The sequence below is a fragment of the Anolis sagrei genome, chromosome 2, assembly GCF_037176765.1.
Source record: "Anolis sagrei isolate rAnoSag1 chromosome 2, rAnoSag1.mat, whole genome shotgun sequence".
NCBI classification, from domain to species: domain Eukaryota; kingdom Metazoa; phylum Chordata; class Lepidosauria; order Squamata; family Dactyloidae; genus Anolis; species Anolis sagrei.
In genome coordinates this window covers 261,159,088-261,183,230 of record NC_090022.1, presented here as the reverse complement: position 1 = coordinate 261,183,230, position 24,143 = coordinate 261,159,088, and the positions used below count along the sequence as shown (strand labels likewise).

The 24,143-nt window shown below is 40.1% G+C and overlaps 1 protein-coding gene across 1 annotated transcript in view; it reads right to left on the bottom strand.

Moving 5' to 3' along the window:
- Positions 1-24,143, bottom strand: part of ACOT12 (acyl-CoA thioesterase 12) — a 42,891-nt gene that overhangs the window by 6,967 nt on the left and 11,781 nt on the right. Inside the window, exons 3-12 of the mRNA XM_060761722.2 lie at positions 23,978-24,038; positions 22,178-22,279; positions 17,178-17,313; positions 14,624-14,780; positions 10,989-11,108; positions 9,589-9,739; positions 8,303-8,358; positions 5,660-5,723; positions 3,846-3,929; positions 1,273-1,406 (exon numbers count right to left, since the gene is read on the bottom strand). Coding sequence (XP_060617705.2) covers positions 1,273-1,406; positions 3,846-3,929; positions 5,660-5,723; positions 8,303-8,358; positions 9,589-9,739; positions 10,989-11,108; positions 14,624-14,780; positions 17,178-17,313; positions 22,178-22,279; positions 23,978-24,038 — 1,065 coding nt within the window. The remainder of the gene's footprint in view (positions 1-1,272; positions 1,407-3,845; positions 3,930-5,659; positions 5,724-8,302; positions 8,359-9,588; positions 9,740-10,988; positions 11,109-14,623; positions 14,781-17,177; positions 17,314-22,177; positions 22,280-23,977; positions 24,039-24,143) is intronic.

Below are 24,143 nucleotides of genomic sequence, written 5' to 3'. Positions count from 1 at the left end.
TGTTCATAGAGCCACGTCTTGACCTTCCTCCGGAACGCCAGCAACGAAGGGGCCTGCCTGATGTCTACGGGTAGGGCATTCCATAGCCGAGGGGCCACCACCGAGAAGGCCCTGTCCCTCGTCCCCGCCAGCCGCGCCTGTGACGCAGGCGGGACCAAGAACAGGGCCTCCCTGGACGATCTTAACGTCCTCGTCGGTTCATGGGTGGAGATGCGTTCGGAGAGGTAAGTGGGGCCGGAACATAATCTGCCAGTGCATGTTTCTCTTCTTCTACCGTTTGTTTCACCTCTTCTTTGACTGTTTGTTTCACATTATTATTAGTATTATTTGCATGTCAGGAGCAACTTGAGAAACTGCAAGTTGCTTCTGATGTGGGAGAATTGGCCATCTGCAAGGATGGGAGGCTTCTCTCATGTCCCCGCATGGGGAGCTGGAGCTGACAGAGGGAGCTCAACCCGTTCTCCCCGGATTCAAACCACTGACTTGTCAGTCAGCAGTCCTGTCAGCACAAGGGCTTAACCCACCACCAGGGGAGCTCCAGTACCTTTCAGTGTACTGCAATGAGAAAGACATGAAAACGGCTAATTACCTTGGGATCTAAGGGGCAAGATTGATACAACACTTTTACCTCCAGTGAACCCAAAGAAATGGAAGATCATCGTTATCACACTCTTTCCTTTTTTGATGATAATAGCTCCTGCTCAAATTAAAATTAGCTTCAATAGTTCCATAATCACATATTTGAATGATCAAATATGCCCCACTGAATTGAATGGTACTTTTCTACAGATATGAACACATTTGAAAAGTAAACACATTTGCTAGGAAGTACATGTTCTAGAAAACTCATAGTTCTGTCATCTCACAACTTCCATCTTTGATTTGGATGAACAGCTGTGTAACAGAAGAGTTGTTCTCAAATGCTGTGTGTGTTTGGATTAGGTTATCTGATTTTTAATATGTAAAAGATTCATGTTTTCAGTCAAAAATCTTCATAGAACTACCTGACAGGTACTAATTTCCATTTCATTCTATTTGTTAACCCATTCCTTTCAACACAAAATTATATTTGTACCAGTTCAGTGCATGTTTTACATGAATCAAAGGTTATTATTTTACCTTTGGCATTCAGCCATCTCTCCTGCCACATTACTGAATATTATAAAAACCAGTTTGATTTTAATCAGTCGTATCTCTCAAAGCCAGTAGCTAAAGGACTCAAACTCAATCAAGAAAACTGGCACAGAATTAAAAATGGAAAATTACACTTACAAATATTGTTTAACCCAGTGCATATGGAGAGTGAAGTCCGATAAAATATAAAAAGCGTGGTTTGATGGTATCTGTACTTGCATTTCAACCTTGATTGACAAAGCATCCGTCTCCTCTAGAGTGAACATTTTTACCTGGAAAAAAGTATTACGTGAATTCAAATTTAAAAGTTTTGGGATTTGTTCATTTTTTAAAAGGATTCTTAAGGAATTTATTGCAGTGTTGTATAATTTTTACTAATGGGAATTAATGTTATTTTAATCTATTCTGGGAGCCTCCTGGGGTGCAGCAGGTTAAACCGCTAAGCTGCTGAACTTGTTCACTGAAAGGCTGGCAATTCAAATTTGGGGAGCAGGGTGAGCTCCCGATGTTAGCCCCAGCTTATGCCAATCTAGCAGTTCGAAAACATGCAAGTGTGGGTACATCAGTAGGTACCACTTCTGCAGGATGGTAATGGTGCTCCATGCAGCCATGCTGGCCACATGATGTTGGAAGTGTCTACCGACAATGCCGGCTCTTCAGCTTAGAAATGGAGATGAGCACAATCACCCCTAGAGTCAGACACGACTAGACTTAATGCCAAGGAGAAACCTTTACCTAAATCCTATCCCTTTTTTCATATCCACTCTTTAAAACGACACAGAAGCAACTCCTACATTCTGAGCCTATACGATTTTTTTTTCAGACACATAAATAAGATCCATAGATACTGCAGTTGTGACTGTGGCAGTCATAAAGACATCTCAGAAATCAGTAAAGAAACACAGGGATCATTTCAGCACAGTTTTAGTGGAGACATGTCACAACAGGAACTCACCCGTCATCACAGCTTTGTCTCCCAATGCAGAACCTTGTTGCAATCCTCATTCTCTCAGTAAATGGGACTCATTTATGATACTATATGTTGGACTTGCGACATCATAAATTATGGGTTTCACCTTTACACCATGGCAACAACTAAAAGTGCTCCCTCAAACCTAAAAAAAGGCAGTGGGATTTTGGGCTGCATCGAATAGGGTATAGTGCAGGCATGGGCAAACTTCAGCCCTCCAGGTGTTTTGGACTTCAACTCACAAAATGGAGCCCCCGGTAGTGCAGAGGATTAAAGCCCTGTGCTGGCAGGACCGAAGACCGACAGGTCGCAGGTTCGAATCCAGGGAGAGGGCAGATGAGCTCCTCTATCAGCTCCAGCTCCTCGTGCGAGGACCTGAGAGAAGCCTCCCACAGGATGATAAAACATCAAAAACATCCGGGCGTCCCCTGGGCAACGTCCTTCCAGACGGCCAATTCTCTCACACCAGAAGTGACTTGCAGTTTCCCAAGTCACTCCTGACACAACCAAAAAACCCCCCAAACTCCTACAATTCCCAATAGCTGGTAGGCTGTTAGGAATTGTGGGAATTGAAGTCTAAAACACCTGGAGGGCTGAAGTGTCTACATCAAGGGAAGAAATGATGCTTCTCTATTCTTCTTTGCTCAGACCTCACCTTGAATATTGTGTCCAATTCTGGGAAACACAATTCAAGACACAGTTCAATTGACAACTGGAAAATAATCAGAGGAGGGCAACTAAAATGATCAAAAGTATGGAGACCATGCCCTATGAGGAGTGTCTTAAAGAGCTGGGTATGTTTAGCCTGAGAGGAGACATGATAGGCATGTATAAATATGTGAAAGGATGTCATAAGGAAGAGGGAGCAGGTTTGTTTTCCGCTGCCCTGGAGACTAAGATGGAGCAATGTGTTGAAAGTACACAAAAAAAGTCCACCTGAACACTAGGAAGACCTCTCTGAGCTGTTCAACACTGGAACTCTCTGCCTCGGGGTGTGGTGGAGGAGCTTTCTTCAAAGGGAGGCTTTTAAACAGAGACTGGATGGCCATCTGTTGGGGATGCTTTGATTGTGCTTTTCCTGCATGGCAGAGGGTTGGACTGGATGGCCTTTGAAGTCTCTTCCAACTCTATGATACTATGAGACCTACCATTACAGCTGAACAGCATCACCAACAGAAGGTTTTCTTAGGTTCCGTGGCAAAGTGCTGGATGTGTCATTGCACACCTCTCTGCTTTCCAGTGCCATCGAAATCCTCCTGTTTGCTGCTGAAAAGGTACATTTTCTAAGGGTAGCAGCAGGAGACGCCACTCTAATGGTGGAGCTCCGTTGTTGTAGCAACATTTCACAATGTGGGATCTTGGCCTACATCTTAAACCCCCGTCCTTAACATACAAACATTTATACAACAAAAGAGCTGCCTGACAAGAGTTCAGGCACTTTCTAAAACTGTCAAATGTATTTGTGTGATTCCTGTTTTTAACACATAGAAACAAAATGATGGTTTTGTTTTTACTAATCTATCGTACCTCCATCTCCTTACTCTATAACGGCTAATTAGTATGTTGCTGGAAGACAGGTTCTGAATGTCAAATCGTTAGCGCTGAGCATGTGACAGTTTTATTCCTGAGCATTTAGCATTCTGTTTCTAGTTGAATTAGAGAGAAGCACACATTCACATTAACTCCTTTAGAGCAATAAGATGGGAAATGTACACACATTCTTGCAGGATTCAATACTTACATGGTCTTGAGTGCTGTTTATTTCCCATCCAGACTTTGCTGCCAGGATTGTCAGTGCTGCAACATTGCTCTCGATTACATTTACCTAAAATACAATAACCATCTAAGACACTTTTACTTCTCAGAAAGGGTTAAAAAAAAAACCCAAGGTCTTGAACATGTTCACAAATGGGAACCAAATTGTATCTCTCACATTGTTCAAGAGAATGCTGATTAAAAGCGACTAATTTTCACTAATGGGTTAACCAAACCTCTGAAGATGCAGCCAAATAGAAACAGTCATGTATTACAAATGAACAAGTATCCACAGTGATAGAAATACAAGAGGAAAAATCAGAGCAACCTATCTTTACAGAGATTCCAACACATGCATCTTGCTCAGTATTTACTATGTCATAAACTGGACTTACAAGATCAATTTTTTGAAAATCATGTTCCTGGTTTAATGTGTTGTCGAAGGCTTTCATGCCCGGAATCACTGGGTTGTTGTGAGTTTTCCGGGCTGTATGGCCATGTTCCAGAAGCATTCTCTCCTGACGTTTCACCCACAACTATAGCAGCCATCATCAGAGGTTGTGAGGTCTGTTGGAAACTAGGCAAGTGGGGTTTAAATATCTGTGGAATGTCCAGGGTGGGAGAAAGAACTCTTGTCTGTTTGAGGCAAGTGTGACTGTTGCAACTGGCCAAATTGATTAGCCATGAAAAGTCTTGCAGCTTCAAAACCTGGCTGCTTCCTACCTGGGAGAAGCAGCCAGCCTTTAGGACCACCAAACACAGTGCTCAAACATGAATTAAGGGACATGAAAGGCACTGCTGACTAATTCAGCCTGTCAGCCATAGCATAGTACTTGATGAACCAACCTGGACACAGCATATTATTGGAGAACACAGAAATGCTGGACCACTCTAACAACCACCATGTCAGACTACACAGAGAAGACATTGAAATCCACAGGCATGTGGACAATTTCAACAGAAAGGAGAAAACCATGAAAATGGACAAAATCTGGCTACCAATATTTTTTTAAAAAACTTTAAAATCAGGATAGTAAATAAAGAACAACAATCAAAAACAGGGGAATTCCAGACAGGAATCAATCAGGGTCAGGTAACACCTCCCAATAAAGGATGCCTCCAGGCAGGAAGCAGCCAGGCTTTGAATCTGCAAGGCTTTTCAATGCTAATCAAGGTGGTGAATGTTGCAATTCACACTTGCCTCCAACAGACAAGAGATCTTTCTCCCACACTGGACATTCCACAGATGCATAAACCACAATTTCCATAGTTTCCAACAGACCTCACAACCTCTGAGGATGCCTGCCATAGATGTGGGTGAAATGTCAGGAGAGAATGCTTCTGGAACATGGCCATACAGCCCAGAAAACTCACAGCAACCCATGTTCCTGGTTGTTGCACTATTAGAGTAATTGAAAACTGATCCACCAATCTACTTCGGTCTGCCAGTGATGTCCATTCGCCTTACTTGGGTTATATCACAGTTTGATATAGCCTAAATATTTTGCATGGGGGATGCATACATTGAAGCAGTCATTCCCAAACTACAGTCCTCTATGTGTTTGGGATCAACTACCAAAAGCCTCTGTTACCTTGCCAGCAATCATGGATTCTAAGGAGCTGAAGTCCAAAAATACCAGGAAGACCACAGTTTGGGAAACACTGCATTAAAGGCTCAAATTTAAATGACTTCAACTGCCAGTATACCTCACCAAAAGCTATGTTTACTGGGGCTGCTGAAGCCTGCAGTCGAACAACATCTGGGAGGGTACAAAATGCCCATCCCACTATAAATCTTACTTGATTGCCTCTGTCCCAGGATTCAGGGATGCAACTGTCTTCCTTCTTCAAGAGATCATATTTCCTGTAGGGGATATCATGTAGAAAGAGGACCAGAAGAAAGCAAAGGAAATCAACAAACTTAAAAGCTCTTCTTATTAAAATAAATGACAAAAAACCCCTATATCATTCAACTTCCAAACACATTTCAACTAAGCAGTGCCTTCCTATATGTTGTCAAAGAAACTAGCAACTAAAACCAGATTCTGGCTATGAGAGTGGAGGAAGAATCAAGATCGCATTCACCAGCAGATGTCAGTGGAAGCTTTTAAAAGACTAACTGAAGAACAAGACAAGCATTTGGGAGGACAGGGATTTTGGTCCATAAAGATGGCCATCAGGGCATTCGGTCATGGCTCATATTTGAGTAGTAGGGGTCTTCCTGTTTTGATATGTGGTATCACCCACTTCTGGCAGGTAGTCCCTAATGTGGGTTGTTGTAGGTTTTTTGAGCTGTATGACCATATTCCAGAAGCATTCTCTCCTGACATTTTGCCTGCATCTATGGCAGGCACCCTCAGAGGTTGTGAGGTCTTCCTGCCTTGGTATGTGGCATCACCCACTGCTGGCAAGTAGTCCTTAATATGGGTTGTTATAGGTTTTTCAGGCTCACAACCTCTGAGGATGTCTGTCGCAGATGCAGACAAAACATCAGGAGAGAATGCTTCTAGAACATGGTCATACAGTCTGAAAAACCTACAACAACCGAGTGAGTCCCTAATGTACTTGGTCAGAATCAATTGGGCCCTTAGGCCATATAAATCTCCCCAGTGCTGCACTAAATTAACTATGTATAGTCTTGTAGGCTCTATGTGTTCTACAAAAATACCTGGATTTTTGTACAGTGTTATCAAGCAGTGCAATCACACAAGATAGGAAAAAGATGGCACAAAGTTAGGGAAAACTATAATAGAAATAGGACAAGGTTCTTGTGGGTTTTTTTCGGGCTATAGAGCCATGTTCTAGAGGCATTTCTCCTGACGTTTCGCCTGCATCTATGGCAAGCATCCTCAGAGGTAGTGAGGTCTGTTGGAAAATCTGGGAGTCTACCGTGTACCATGCAGCTGTGGACAAGTCTACATAGGGACCACCAAACGCAGCACCCAGACACGCATCAAGGAACATGAAAGGCACTGCAGACTACTTCAACCAGAGAAGTCAGCCATAGCAGAGCACCTGATGAACCAGCCTGGACACAGCATATTATTTGAGAACACAGAAATGCTGGACCACACCAATAATCACCATGTCAGGCTACACAGAGAAGCCATTGAAATCCACAAGCATGTGGACAATTTCAACAGAAAGGAAGAGACCATGAAAATGAACAAAATCTGGCTACCAGTATTAAAAAACTCTAAAATTACAACAGCAAAACAACAGAGAGGAAACAACCAGGCACAGATTAACACCTCCCAGCAAGAGATTTTCCCAGGCTCAGGCAAGCCTTCAAATGCTAATGAAGGTGATCAGCTGAAACATTCACACCTAACTGCAGGAGGGAAGAGCTCCTTGCCCCACCCCAGCCATTCCACAGATATATAAACCCTTTGTCCTAATTCCAACAGACCTCAGTACCTCTGAGGATGCTTGCCATAGATGCAGGCGAAACGTCAGGAGAAATGCCTCTAGAACATGGCTCTATAGCCCAAAAAACCCCACAAGAACCTAGTGATTCCAGCCATGAAAGCCTTCGACAATACAGAAATAGGACATTCAGTCAGGGGAAAGAACTGTGGAGCTATCAGTGCTGAAATAGTTCAGGAGTTGTTTGATTCAATTGTGTATCAATAAACTTGCATTTTTAATTCTTTTTTTTTTTTTTTTTGCAACTATGTCTGGCTATTTCGGTTATGTTTTGATACAGGGTGCATCTACTGTGTTGAATTAACGCAGGCTGACCTTGCTTTAACTGTCATGGTTCAATGCTATGAAATCCTGGGTGTTGTAATTTGTTGAGGCCCCATCACTCTTTGGCAGAGAAAGGCTAAAGACCTTGTAAATCTACAACTCCCATGATTCCATAGTCTTGAGCCATGGAAGATAAAGTGTCAGACTGCATTCATTCGATAGTGTAGATGTGCCCATAGAGTATGGTCACACTCACAGAAAAACAATCCACTGGTCCATATAGGGATCACCTTGAGACTGAAGTATGCAATCTTGGGGGGATCTTGAAGGGGAAAGGTGGCAAGGGTAGTGACATGAGACCAAAGTTTTGGAGCTGCAAGGCCAGCCCGGTAGGAGGATGTGACACAGGTAATAGTGGAGGGAAATGCCAGAAATATAGCACCTGCTTCCTGTTTCAGCACTGTGGAGTATGAAGGTCTTCACTTTCAGGCAAGTGACTGGCAATCCTAATCAAACATCAACTTATTCTTGTTCTCTGATTCTTAATAAGCAGCAAGAAATCTCAGGATGTTTGTGGGAAAGGTAACAGATACTGCCTAGCTGAAGTCTAATATCACATTGGTGCATATATAGCACATGAGGATTTTATCATAAGGTATTTGCACACATCAAACATAATCAGTGCTACATAGCTTGAAAAACAACATCACTTGTACTGGTAGTGGTAATTTAATGTTTCAGGATTATTAATACCTGGTTAATCTAATTTTCTTGCGTGCAATAGCTCCATGGAATCTCCTTAAAGCATCCTTCACAAGAATAAAGCAAGAGAAAAAAAGAGTAGTTACAACTTATATATTTTAACAACATTTATTTATTTATTTATTTATTTATTTATTTATTTATTTATTTATTTATAGTATTTATATTCCACCCTTCTCACCCAGCAGGGGACTCGGGACGGATTACAATGCACATATACATGGCAAACATTCAGTGCCATAGACATACAACATATATAGACAGACACTAAGACAATTTAACATTCTAGCTTTATAGCTTCATGAGGGTATGCTCAATTCCAGCCACATGGGGTGCTGCCCCTTCACTGGCCACTTGTGACACTAAGTCCTTGATGGAATACTTCCTCATTTTTACACAAGATGCTGGAAGGTTTTATGGTGTCGTAAATTAGTTAAATGATCCTCCCCACATAAAGTGGTACCTAAATTTCCTACTTGACAGATGTAACTGTCTTTCGGACTGCATAGGTCAACAGCAAGCTAGACTATTAATGGTCGGGAGCTCACTCCAACCCGGGCTGGCTTCTAACTCATGACCTCACAGTCAGTAGTGATTTAATGCAGCTGGCTACTAACTAGCTGCGCCACAGCTGCGCCATAGTCCAAATTAAACATATTGATTTCATTTATCTAAATCTCAGAATACACTAACAGATTGTATATGCCAAATTTCCAAGACTATAATGCAAACTACAAAGCAACCCGAAAGGCCCAACCTTCATCTGTCTTAGAATCAGATAGTAGTTATTATAAGATCTTTCACCTGGGAATGATACCGTGTGTGGGTATGTGCCTTTAAGTCACCTGTTGACTAATGGCAACCCCATGCATTTCATTATGTTTTCTTCGGCAATGAATACTCAGAGGTAGTTTTGTAAGTTCCTTCCTCTGAAATATAGTTTGCAGCATCTGATTATCGTTAGCAATCTCCCACACAAATAGTAACCAGGGCTGATCCCACTTAGCTTCCAAGTTTAGGCAAGATCTGGAGCCTCGGGGATATTTAGACCAACAAATGACATCATGATTCACAGGTACGACTTAAATAATCACCTTCCAGGTAACATATCAATATCAAGCATCTTAGAATCAGAAACTGAAATGAGATGTTCAAGAAATTGCCTCAAGGTGTTGTTTAAAGAGCCACTTCCATGATAACTGACATCACATTTATAAACCAAGTAATGTGACAATCCTTTATCTACAACTGCTTTTACTTTATTAAAAAGCGCTCACCTCTGTTGTAGGTCTTACTCTGGGGACAGTGAGAGATTCTCCATGTTTGTTTAAAATATTGAAAATTAGAAAGGCACTGTTGATATGCCGTGCTTGACCTTTGCCCCATTCCTCGCAGTTGTAGGCTTCAACACGAACTCCAACCTCAATACTGAAAGGAAATCATTCAATGAATTTAGCAGCCACAGTTTAGATGCCTCCAGCAGGGCATTAGTAATGGGAAAGCAAACATGGAAACTATATTTTGGACTCTAACTTCCTTAATTCCCAGCTGGCCTGACCACGGAGGCTGTGGTTTCCAGTAACCCGTGGTTCAATAAAGCTATATTATAACCTCTTTGGAAAGCAAAGGTTGATATTACTTGAAGAGAAGACTGAAGAGGACATGATAGTATTCTTCACACACCTGAAAGCTTGCAAAACAGATGTTAACGCAGATGTGTCTTAAGGGCAGGGCTAGAACCAATTGCCTTGAAATTACAGGAAGATAAACTTCTTTGGCCATTAAGGGAGGCTTTGGGTACAAAGTTTCAACACTAAAGCTAAATATCTAGAGGAACGGTGGATTTTCTATTACTGGAAGTCTTTTTTAAAAAATTCTAGACCATCATCAGATAGTCATGTCTTAGCTCAGGATTTTTTTGCACTGAGCAAATTGTTGGTCTAAGGCCTGTCTCCTTGGCATGGTTTGTATCAAAATGGAAATGGGGCTACAAAGTGGAATCCATGACATGCAAGTGTGGAGAAGAGCAAACCATAGATCACCTACTACAATGCAACCTGAGCCCTGCCACATGTATAATGGAGGACCTTCTCATAGCAACACCAGACGCACTCCAAGTGGCCAGCTTCTGGTCAAAGGACATTTAGTATAATGCCAAGTGTTTAACTTGGTTTGTGCTTTCTAATACATTATAACTATACCCTCAATTCACTTCTGGCTTGCTAAATAAAGAAAGAAATAGTCTCATGATAAGTCCAAAGTACCACACCTTCAGTTTAGTAGCTCAAATTGTGTTACAGGTTTTAAAATTAACATATATAATTAAAGTAGAACACTGATATGATAGACAATGATAATATATATGAATTTATGTGCAGATCAGAGACTATATTATTTATTTCGAGCATTTCTACCCCGCCCTTCTCAACCCCCGAAGGGGGACTCAGGACGGCTTACAAGAGGCACAATTTGATGCCAGCAATACACATAGTAAAATATTACTATATTTAATAATAGCAGTTACCCAAATAGGACGTTTTTAATGCCTAACAGTAATGTTTTTAATATTTTCATTTGTATATTTTTACTGCAATTTGTTAAAGAAAAAACATAGTTCCAAAATCAAAGTAATTTGGGGCAATGTTGCAGAGTTTGTTACATAGAAAAGGAATCTTACCTTTTCTCAAAAGTATTGTTAACTATAGCATTGAAATGTAGCCGGTCACCAACAGTAGAAGGTCCACGAAATTTAAACATATCTACAGATTTCAAAGTTGGGTGCATATGACATAGGCGACTGAATCAAAATAGAAAATAAAGGAAAACAAAATGTGTATCAGTTTTAATTTGTACATATTAGTGAATAGCAAGATCTCTACAAAAGGAAAAAGTCAAATCCAGGCATGTAGCCAGGGGGCTTCAGCCCCCTCCCCCCCAAAATTCTCATGGTGGTTCGTGAAAAGGCGTTACTGGTGCATTATTTAAATTGTTATGTTTATTCATATCATGATCTGATCACCATACTCAATATATCCCATATGCATGGGGGTATTGGGATAACAATACAAAAGGTTTACTAGGGTAGACTCCCCCCCCCCCCGAAACAAACTCAGCCCCCCCAAATCGAAATCCTGGCTACGGGCCTGGTCAAATCTAATTCCAATTCTGATTTAAATTTAAAAAATGGAGGTTAAAATAACACTTTTTAGAGATCCAGTAAAACACAGGTTTATTTCCTGGCTGTAGTGGCATGTCTTCTCATTTTTGTCTTCCACGGGACACAACACACCTAGCAGCCAGGCAACTGGGCTGATTGGCCTCTTGGTGGGCAGCCAAGAAGGATTTAAGGATCACCTAGCCATTCTGCTTTTGCCACTACCCCTCACTCCCTTGAATATGTCACTTGCATAATTATTAATTTTGCCTTTTATTGTCTTTGGTAACTGTGGTCCTTGATGTAGAAATCCTTGTTTTAACTTGAGGATTTGGAATTTTGATTGGGTTCATCTGAGGGGGGTGGGGCGGAGATGAGGTCTACATTCCTGTTTCCTCACATTATTTATTGTTTGTTTGTTTGTTTGTTTGTTGTTGTTGTTGTTATTTATGCCCTGCTTTTTCTCTGCCAAAGGAGATTCAAAGTGGTTTTGGGGATGCCCTTAAAAGCATCTTGAAGATGAAGGCACCAAGGAGCATGCTCTCTTCGGTGCTCCCCTGCCTGATCTTTGCATAGGGAGATAGACAAAGCGGATGCCTTTGAGGATCCTGTTCATTATTATTCTGCAATTTCCCATCAGGCAGCAACATGTAGAGTCAGCACTCAACATCCAGTTATCCAGTGCATCTGTAATTGCCCTATGATATGTCAAGGCTCTAACAATTCTCCCTAACAAAGTTGTGGTCATTCTAACTCCAATAAAATGTGAGGTTGTGATGTTTGCTACTTTGCCCAAAACCCTTCCCTTACCTCCTGGCAAATATTGTTTAGCCCTATTGTGGCTTCTACTCATGGATGATACAGCTATTTTTACAACGTTTATGATAACGTTTTCATTTCTCAAAAGTAAAATTTGCATTTTATCTAGTTTTAAAAATAAACATCCAAATACTGCAATGTGCTGATCCGTGGTACAAAGCATATTCTTCTCTTTCAGGCAACAACAGGGGACAAGAGGCAGGAAACACTATCATAAACGAGTGCCTGAAACAGGCAATATTCTTCTCTATTTCATGGAGGCATACCTCTTTACCTATACAAGCTATTATTAAAAAGTTACAGTTGCTCTACAAAAAGGTGAAGTGACCCATCATTGTAAACATTTGTAATGTAATTTTCCTTTGTAATGCAATTATTCCTTCATTGTGGGAGAGGCATCAATTGCAGGGAAGTAATCCTATATTTCCTAGTGTTGCACACCTGACATAGTTTTTCTCTCAAATTTTTAAAACAAAACTTGCATTACTAGACTAAAGTGGAATGCAACTATGGAGAATGAGAAATAAGGCTGTTCAGTTCATATCTGAATCGGACATCAGCCCTTCTGGAGTCCCTTGGTTGGGCTCCTATGAAATCTTCTGCCCATGAGGAAAAAAAGAGGATGTGGGAAATTGCACTTTAAATGTGAAGTTAATGGCCAGAATCCTGTGTGTGGATGACTCTGTTATAGCCAGTGGTGACGGGAATGAAAAGGCCACAGCACAAAGACCATGAAGGAGGTAAGGGACTGGAAAAGAGGTTGTGCAATGTCTGTGCACTTTGTCTGGCTTCTCTCACAATTATTGTTACAACCCCGAAAACAGTGCAGCCATTAATGTAGTATGCCTACAAGATTTTGGGCAACAGCGTCTACTTAACCATATGGTATAAGTAAACAGAGAAAACTCTATTTTTTAAAATATCCACAAACTGAATTACTTGATATGCAAGAAATACACTAAATCCTTTAGTAAGGTTATTTTAATAATATGTATCTTTTTTATAAAATGCTAAGAACTAGTGCAACCTTTTACTATAGACAAGTAACGCTGTTGCAAGTATAAAATGTATCTCTAACCTTTGTTTAGCTCTTAAGACATTACACTGTTTTGGACTACTATTTATCCTCAGCTTTAACTCAATTACCCTTTATGATGTACCAGAATTGTTAAGCGTGCACAATTATCTGTTTCTAATTAATTGAATTGTGCATCTTTATAATGCATTCAAATTACTCTGGTTTTTTCATTAGGAATAATTTGCTCCTCCTATTTAAATTGCTAAATATCTCATTTGCAATACTCACAATAAAGACACAAGCAGATTAATGTCAAGAATGGAGATGGGAATGAATAAGATGAAGTTTGGAATCTTTTTGTTTTAACTATCATGGTTGATTTCCAAATAGATAGCATTTTATTGGAAAGGTTAAACCTTCCATCCTTTTATAGATGGTATAATATCCTTGGAAGAAAAAAAAACCCCAGGTCTCATTCTAGTGTGTTTCTGCTGAGTCCAACAATGCTTCTCCATTAGTATAAGAATATTTAAACTTTTAAGAAAGATCATTTAAATTTCACAGAAACCTTTTGGTTTGTTCTCTGAGTGCCAAAAAAAAATCTCATTCTTATTCCTTGTAAGTCTGTGGCCATAGCAACTCTAACTGGCACCTTCAAAGGTCAAATCTAATTGTGCGTTGTTTTACAAAATCTTTGCAGCAAGGTCAGTTACTTGTCAGGCAGAATGGGCAGGTCTCCGTCACCATTCCCCATTCCCAATAAAGGATATATTTGCAAATTGATGTGCGGTTATTTTTTTTGCAAGTAGGTCTGACAACCCCTGCACCACATTTTGCTAGAGCAGTTTTATCTGGTGGGAACGGGACATTTACACATTCAAATATATGAAATGTATGCTTACACATAAATGCTATCACTCAGGTCATGACTGTGTAAAACCTTTGACAGATTTGCACTTTTAATAAAATGAGCTGTTTGTCTTGCAACAAAGCAAACCCAGTTATTATTGGTATAACTTCAGGTTACAAATCAAAGCTACATGAATAATGAATGGGAATGACACATCCAGCATCCTAGCAATGAATCAGGTCCACTGGTGTGTGAAGGGAATTCTAATAGAAATGCATGTCTCACACACACAAAGAGAGAGATCTACATGTACCAAGCAACAGGGGGATGATGGAATTCTCTGCATGATTAGATGAACATTACAGAAATAGACAAAAAGGAAAAGGCTTGCATTATGCACTAGACTTGTCCACTAATATCTGTCAGCAAAGAATGTTAAATCATCTTCTTGTTCAGAAAGAAAGGCAATACCTTGCTGAAATAGCAGCTACTGTTTCCATCCAAGTCATAATTTGGCCACCAAATGTGTTTCCTTGATGATTGGCATGAGGAGGCAAGACAAGTTCAGTGCTCTGCACATGAGTAAGATCTGTGGAAAGCACATCTTCCTCTTGGTCGCACATTTGACCTAAAATGCATAAATTAAGTAGGTAAAGGCAATGCAAAAAAAACTATCTACCAGGTTGCAAGTCTGAATTTCTTGCTTTAGAATATTTGTTCTGAAATCAACACACCTAATATAGAGTTTGTGATGTTTTTACCCAGGAAGAAAAGGTCTTTAATACTGTGTTATTGGCTATGTGAGAGGAGTCATAGGGAGGAGGGAGCAAGCTTGTTTTCTGCTGACCTGGAGACTAGGGACCCTTCCACACAGCCCTATATCCCAGAATATCAAGGCAGAAAATCCCACATTATCTGAGTGTGGACTTAGATAACTCAGTTCAAAGCAGATACTGTAGGATTTTCTGCCTTGATATTATGGGATATAGGGCTGTGTGGAAGGGCCCTTAGACACAGTGGCTTCAAACTACAGGAAAGCCAATTCCACCTGAACATGAGGAAGAACTTCCTAACTGTGAGAGCTGTTCAGCAGTGGAACTTTCTGCCCCAGAGTGTGGTGGGGCTCCCTCTTTGGAGGCTTGTAAACAGAAGCTGGATGGCCATCTGTCAGGGGTGCTTTGAATGTGATTTTCCTGCTACTTGGCAGGGGGTTGGACTGGATGGCCCATGAGGTCTCTTCCAACTTAATGATGCTATGTTTAGAAGAACACAAGACAGTTTAAATAAGGAAGCAATTGGTGATTCTTACACATTAATTAGAATTATAGTTGTGTTTATTTACTTCAAAGTAAAACCTTTGACTGCAGGTCCATTTAAGGTTCCTATTTCAGTAGTATGGCTATCTCCAAGAAAAGAGATCATTATCAAAAAGTGAGGACAATGAGATTTCTTACATGTTGACCATTACAGTCTGTCACATGACCTGAATGAAGCAGTTGGCTTTTGCCCCAGTTAGATCTATTTTACAATCCCAGTGTTGCAGTTTGGATGCATCTGACTACTTTGTACTTTGAACTTACTTATCAAGTTGTAGAATTTATATTTAGAAGGCAAATTCCACCTTATGACTCTTCATGAACTTTATACATACAGGCAGTCCCCAAGTTACGAACAAGACAGGTTCTGAAGGTTTGTGCTTAAGTTGAATTTGTTGGTAAATCAGAACAGGTACATTTTTGAAGTGTAACTCTGGCCATACAAGCACACACACACACACACACACACACACACACACACACACACACACATATATATATATATATATATATATATATATATATATATATATGTACGTGTGTGTGTGCGTGTGTGTGTGTAAGCTTTGGATAGCAAAGGGAAGGATTACACCCCTGTAGTATTTGTTTTGTTGTCTGTGCCATTCTTCAGAACTACAGAACTTTCTGTCCCTGTGATAACTAGATTTTGAATAATTTGGCTTGTTGTGGAAACAAGGACTGGTGAGAAAGCTTCAGCTGAGACATCTTTTCCCCATGATAACTCTTCCAGAAGTGAATTTCCCTTCCAAGGGGCAGATTTCTCTCCCTTTCTCTCTTTCCTCTTGGCGACTCAGAGCCAGACAGTCATCAGCCCTTCCCTCTTCGGTGGCCTCCCTGCTCCTGTCCTGGCTGCCTCCCTGCCCTCCCCATTCCCTGCCCAAAGCAAACCCTTGAAAGGGGCACCTGGGAGAAGATGAGAGGGAAATAAGGTTTCGTAACTCAGAGACTGCTTGTATTTAGTGAAAAACTATCTTAATACCAACTGATTCCATCCTTCTTGCTATATAACCTGTTAAGAGTGACCTAATCCTGGCAATAGCTCTATATTTTAAAAGAGAGGAACACAGAGCACATGAGCATCTTTCAGTGTCATAACATGCCTTGTGCAGTGAACCAATGCCAATTTCCTAAGTTGTAATGAGACATTATACTATCAGTCTTGATTTCAGCTACTGCAAACACGCACACACACACACAACTGCTAAACCTAGGAATATGTTCTGGAGCTGTTTAAACATTTTGAGGGTTACAGCTTTAAAACATTTCCCATGTAGATAGCTTAGATGTATAGGGGGAAATGTATGAAATTCTGTTGGCTCACTAAAATACTACATAATATATTTGTCCATTCACAAAAGAGACAGAAAAAGTCTACTCAACTCTTGGAAAAGTAACTTTTTCAGAGCACAAAACTGTATTCAGCACAGTTGGGAGTGAGAAAGGCCTATGCGTCAATGTGGACGCAAGTCTGATTCTCTGGTTTATACTGCCCATAGATGTGTTCAGAGACAGACGGAGAAAGAGATGTAACAAAGGAACATTGGGAGATAACTGCAGACCAGAAAGGACACTGCTTGAGGCTTCAAAGCATCCTAAGATTCCTAAAGTAACTGAGCTGAGTAGTGCTGCCCTTGAAACTCCTCATTTTTGGGGGGAGTAAGGTATATGCACAAATGTGTTTTCTTTACCACCATCTATACCACACTCCTTCATCAGGTCACTCAGGACATCTCCATGAGCCAGTCGGATCTTCCTTCTTTCAGCAGCCAGAGTGTGCTCTATGGCATCTTGTGCAGTGAGAAGGTGGACTGGTTTTAAGTCAACCTAAACATAATGTTAAAAATTGATTAATCAAGCAAGAGTTGCAGTTCTGTTTTGGACCTATAAAACTAGAGTAGCATCTATAATGCATTTTGATATTTTTATGTGAAGTTAAATTCATGCTGTACTGAAAGAACTGTTTGCTAAATAACGTCTTGACATATATTTTTCACATTTTACAGATTTTCTGAATGTTGCTGTCTTTTAAATTTGCAAAAAGAAAAAAAGAAGCTGTCTTAGCTTTTTAAACTGTTTTTGTTTTTAGAAAATAAGATGTGAAACATACATTTGTCATAGGCTGAACATGGTAACTCTATTGTAATTGCAATGAACTTGTGTCGAACTGTCACAGGAAAGGTCTTTGCTGATTTTTCAATTATATTATTTTTACTATATGTGATACAGAAGAAATAGCTTTTCATCTTAAAAACCATAAATCTGCAGAGTTTGTGTATGCGTGGTTGGGGGAGGGGACAATCAATTTTCTGGGCTACAACTCCCAGAATAAATAAATATTATTTATTTATTTATTTACTTCATTTATACCTTGCCTTTCTCACCTCACAGTGGACTCGAGGTGGCTTACCAACTCTGGCAAAAATTCAATGCTGCATCAGCATGGCCATTTTGGAGTGTCCTGCAATCTTAATACAAATTGCATACAAACTAACTCATTTTGTAGCCCAGCCTACAATTTCCCTAAACTGGCTTAAATGAGGGAAGGATAAGCATTGGAGACTGGATTTCCTCAGGAAAACCAAAAACATCCATCCTCCAAAGAGTTCAGGAAGCAACAGCAAGATTAATTTCTTGGTCACCTTGTTAGGAGAAATGCCTTTTATAGGCCTAAAACATTCTTGGGAGTTATATTACAATGAAACCATCCCCTTATGCCCTCTGCAACAGGGGTTTCCAACCAGTAGTTCGTGGACCACTAGTGGTCCTCAAGAACTAAAATATGGTCTGCAGCCTCACTATTACTGCACTGTTACAATGCGAGTGACCAGTCTCATGAAACTCTCTTACAGTGCGGAGGCAATGGGGATGTCATGAGGGGAGAGGTTGACTATCCATGAAAGGCACAACAAGAAAGCCTCCTGACCGCTGCTTCTCCTCCTCATCCCTCCCCCTGAGCGGAACTGTTCCACGTGGCGCATGGAAGCGGGGGCACCTTGGTGACTTCATTTTTAGGCCTGTTCCAGGGATTATTTTGGGTCCTGATTCAGAAAGTTGCATTGGATAGACCACATCAACTCTAGATTATTAAATATGTGGGGGTGAGCAAGATGGCAACTACTAGATTGCATATGTTCTGTATCAGAAACTAGAGCTCATATGGTATATCCAATGCACTTTTCTGAATCAGCACCCCAAATAACCAAACCAAATCTAAAGTTGACCAACTGATTGGTAACCCTTTTGGTACTAATGTTGGAGAGTGGTCCCTGGTCAAAAAAAAGGTTGAGAACCACTACTCTAGAACAGTGTTTCTCAATCTCCTTAATGCTGCGACCCCTTAATGCAGTTCCTTATGTTGTGACCCTCAACCATAAAATTATTTTCATTGCTACTCATAACTGTAATGTTGCTATTGTTATGAATCATAATGTGCAGGATGTATTTTCATTCATTGAACCAAATTTGGCACAAATACCTGATACACCCAAATTTCAATACTGGTGGGGTTGGAGGGGATTGATTTTGTCATTTGGGAGTTGTAGTTGCTGGGATTTATAGTTCACCTACAATCAAAGAGCAGTCTGAACCTCACCAATGATGGATTTGAACCAAACTCCCATGATCAACAGAAAATACTGGAAGGGTTTAGTGGGCATTGACCTTGAGTTTTGGAGTTGTAGTTCATCTAGAGAGCACCGTGGACTCAATCAATGATTTATCTGGGCCAAACTTGGCACAGATACTCAATATGCCCAAATGTGAACACTAGTGGGGTTTGGGAAAAATAGACCTTGACATTTGGAAGTTGTAGTTGCTGGGTTTTATAGTTCATTTACAGCAAAAGAGCACTCTGAACCCCATCAACAATATACCTGGGCCAAACTTCCCACAAAGAACCCCCATGATCAACAAAAAATACAGTGTTTTCTGATGGCCTTTGGTGACCCCTCTGACATCCCCTCACAACCCCCACAGGGGTCCTGACCCCCAGGTTGAGAAATGCTGCTCTAGAATGTATTAGGAGCATGATAAAAGACACTGGGGTCAATTAAACCAACCAATGGGGCAAATTATCCCCATCGTGGTCTAATTCCAATGCAACAGTGGCATAGATTGTCATATTCTACTTAATTAAAATGTCTTCAATATACATTCCATTACAAGATTCAGCACACTAGTTGTTTCGTGTTTTCTCCTACTAAATTTCAGCCTTTATATTATTTGTAACAGTTAACTGATCTGAAAGTACAAATGCAGAGTGATGATAAAGTTCTGGATGTGGAACTGGGAGATCCAAGTTCAAACCTCTGCTTAGTCATGGAATTTAGCATGTGACCTTGGCCTAACATAATCTTTCAACCAATCTACCTTACATGCCCCCTCCTTTCTTTCATGCTTTCCTTTCTCTCTCCCGTCCTTGTGACCGACTCCCTCATTTTACCTGGTGCCCTTGCAATGTATTTTTCCATTTTCTCTTGTGTTTCACTCCTTGCACCATCATTTTCCCTTTCTTCACATTCACTTCCCACCCCCACCTTGTGCCTACACAGAGTACTTGCTTATTCTGCTGTTACTCACCTGCCCACTCTTCCCTTCCTCCTAACCTTTCCTCACCGGACACCATCACAATGTGTCCCATCCTTGGCTCCAAACTAGATATCCCTCCTTCTCCTGAAACTACGACACCTGCATAGCTCCTCAAATGTTTGAACCACAAGGGAATCCCTAAATTATTAGCAATTGTGAAACATGGCACTTCAAGCTTGGGCAGTAGAGAATTAAACTCCACAACCTCCTTTGTCACCCTTTTTTTTGGGGGGGGGGGTATTTCCTAACAAATCTATCAGATACCATTTCAAAGTTCTACCTGGGAACATACTTATGAGAGGTGTAACGAGTCTTAGTCTAACATCCTTTTATAATGTACAGTTAAGAATTCAATAAGATGAAGATTCCACTAATCCTTCCCCACAAGGGAATACACGATTCTTATATTCAATTTGTTTTAAAATGTCCCTCTATGTTGAATCTAGCTTTGCTGAATACAGCTGGTATTTAGAAATACAATGGGAACATATAACGTTCTTGAAAGGGTGAAATCTAGTGTAATGCTAGCATACTTTCTTATCCTTTAAGTTTTTCTTCTCCTCTCCGTTTCCCTCCTAGCCCACCCCTCATACACTTTCCCCAAATCCCAGCTTTGATATGCACTGATGGGTTCTCATCACACTAGAGAAAAATCACTTAAAATGTGGTTTCTGCTTCTTGCAGAATTCTGGGGTTTGTAGTTTAGGGAGGAGCCTTTAATAGCCTCACTAACTACAAACTCTAGGATTCTGCAGGAGGAAGAAACCGGATTTTAAGTGGATTTTTTCTCTACTGTGATGAATAGGAAAGGAATCTTGCGATTATGGTAGCCAGCTTGATGTTCATAAATGCTATAATCGGGTAGGGAAAAACAAGCTCCAAGTTCAGCATTACTAGAAAGACCTGAAAACACAATTGCAATATCACGCATCTAGATCTGGAATAATGTGAACAGTTCTGATTACTATACCAAAGATATTTTAGAGGTGGGAAAGATGCAGAAAAGGATAACTGAAGTAAATCTCTTATGAAAAAAAAGTTACAGGAGTCAGTTCAGTTGTAATTTTACGAGGTCTTTAGCTTTTTCTGTCAAAGAGTGACAGAAATACAAAGCAACAGATTCTGTAATTTTGAGTCATTGCAGTTAAAGTGGTGTCAAACTGCATTAATTCTACAATGTAGATACACCCTTGGACCCTCTGGTGGTGCAGCGGGTTAAACAGCACAGTTGCTGAACTTGCTGACTGAAAGGTTAGTGGTTTGTATTTGGGGAATGGGTGAGTTCCCGTTGTTAAACCCAGCTTCTGCCAACAAAGCAGTTCGAAAACACACAAATGTGAGTAGATCAATAAGTACCACTCCGGCAGGAAGGTAATGGCACTCCATGCACTCATGCTGGCCACATGACCTAGGAGATGTCTATGTGCAATGCTGGCTCTTCGGCTTAGAAATGGAGATGAGCACTACCACCCAGAGTCAGACATGACTAGACTTCATGTCAAGGGAAAACCTTTACCTTTACCTAGATACACACTTAAATAGCTTTAATATATATATAAGTTCTTAGAGGATGAGGCTACTAATGGCAAGTAGTCAAGATAGCTATGTCACCCCCAGTATCAGAAGCAGTACACCTTTATTTATCAATTACTAGTAAGTGCAAAATGGGGATGTGCAGCTGAACTCGTGTCCTTTTGATGGGCTTCCCTTTTGTACAATTGATTGGCCACAATATAAAGAAGAATGTTAGATTAAATGATCCTTCCATCTGATCAAAAATGGCTCTTATATTGTTATGGTTCTCCAATCTTTCAAGGTCTACTTTGAGGGGCTGCAGATCAAAGGAGAAACATTACCCTTCTTGTTCTACTGGTGGCATTCCATTGGTCAGAGAATTTAATTGGATATAATTAGTAATTTGTGATAAATGGGACATGGATGTGTGGTATTCTTTCGCAGGACTGAACTGATAGTTCTATATTGTGGTTTCTATTTTGAAAGGCAGTGTAAAAGTGAATCTCTTAACTAAGATGCAATGCTAATAATTACCTGCACACAGATTTGGTGTTAATAAAATAGTTAAAATGAAGAAATAGATTACCTTTTCATTACAGCCTGGTCTTGCCACATATGTGGAGAAAGCCATGCTAATCAGTTTCTGAACATCAGTAAGGGGATCCTGTAAGGTAACTTTTACACCAACCTATGTATAGATAATAACAGCACCTTTGAACTCAAGGTAGTTTCATCACTTAAAAACACGTTTATCAAATGAAAACACCTGTTTTATTCGAGCAGGTCCATGGAGATTCTGGGATTCTGTCTGAAATGTGCTTCTATGTCTACCATAGCACTAATTTCTCCAATAAACTGTTGATAATAAGGAATCACATTCCTCTTTCAGTGCACATGATATTGTGTTCCTTGCTTAAACGGCTGCTCAGCAATGTTGAAACTGACTAGCCTTAAGGCAAAAGGCACAAAAGCAGCTTCACAATTTCACCAGTGGAAAGATTATTCACACTTTGCCTTCACACTTGCCAAGTAAAATCTGCCGGATACTTTTTTGAGATTTTGGCTGCAAACTGCACAACAGTTTCCCTCTTTTCAAGGGATTTCTTCACTTCATTGATAAAATGCGCACAAGCATTTTAAAAGGTGATTTGTAACAGCAAGTCTATACTAGCTTATAGCATGTGGATTGGATGTTTTACGTTTGTACCAGAACATGTGGTTTCAAATTACATGAAAAAGGCCATGGTGGTGCAACGGGTTAAATCATGTTGTCTATCACTGGGCTTTAATATAAATGTAGTACATTAAATGTATTGTTGATGTTTGCTGTATTTTTATGATTTATGTCTAAATGTTATTTTATGTTTTAATTTGGTTAGGTTAATGTATATGTTATTGTCTTGCTTTTTTATTTTTTTGTTTTTCACATGTATGTACGGCATTGAATTTTGCCTTTATAATTTTGGAAACAGCTGTGAGTTCCCTTAGGGGGAGAAAAGCAGTATATACATGTAGTAAATAAATGGGAACGCAAAGCAGTTTCCAAAATTATAAAGGCAAAATTCAATGCCACACATACATGTGAAAACCAAAAAATAATATCAAGACAATAACATATAAATTAACCTAACCAAATTAAAAGATAAACATAAAATAATATTTAGACATAAAGCATAAAAAAACATTTATATGAAAACCCACCTATAAACAAACGATTTAAAAACAGTTAACAGGTGGGCAGTTCAAATCTGTGAGATGGGGTGAGCTCCCGCTGTTAGCCCTAGCTCCTGTCAACCTAGCAGTTTGAAAACATGCAAACATAAGTAGATCAGTAAGTACCGCCTCGGTCAGAAGGTAAAAAGGTTATGCTGACTATGTGACCAGAAGGTGTCTATGGACAATGCAGGCTACTCGGCTTGGAAATGGCAACTCCCCCACTGGCAGAGATTAGCACTGCCTCCAGAGCAGGAGACAAAAGGGGAAGCCTTTTCCTTTGTGTGTATATTTGTGTTTCATTGTGTGTTTCAAAGGCATTGGATGTTTGCCTGCGTCTGTATATATGCTGGAATTCGCTCTGAGTCCTCTTGGGGAGATAGGGCAGAATACAAATAAAGTGTTATAATATATTCTTAAAATGTACATCAACTGTCTCGAAAAATCAGCAGACTTTTTTGGTTTTTACATCATTGTCTGGGCTCAATCCTCTTACAAACTCAGTGGACAAAATATGTTGATCATATAGAATGCAAACTTTAAAATAAACCATTGGTTCATTAGGTCTGGGGTCACGAAAGGCAAACGTGTCCCACAACCCATGGTAGTTGCCCATATCTGCCATATATGATATCTTAAAACAAATGACATGTTGAAAAGTGTCATTTCTTACCTCCATGCTGGTAGTGAATGCCCGGTTTACCTTTGCATTAATGCTGATAATTTGTCCAACTCTATTAATAACAACAAAAATCCACAATTTCATGACATAATGCAGAATGTTAAGATATATGATGTAACAGTATGTACCTTTTAGACTGTTTTAAATAATATTGATA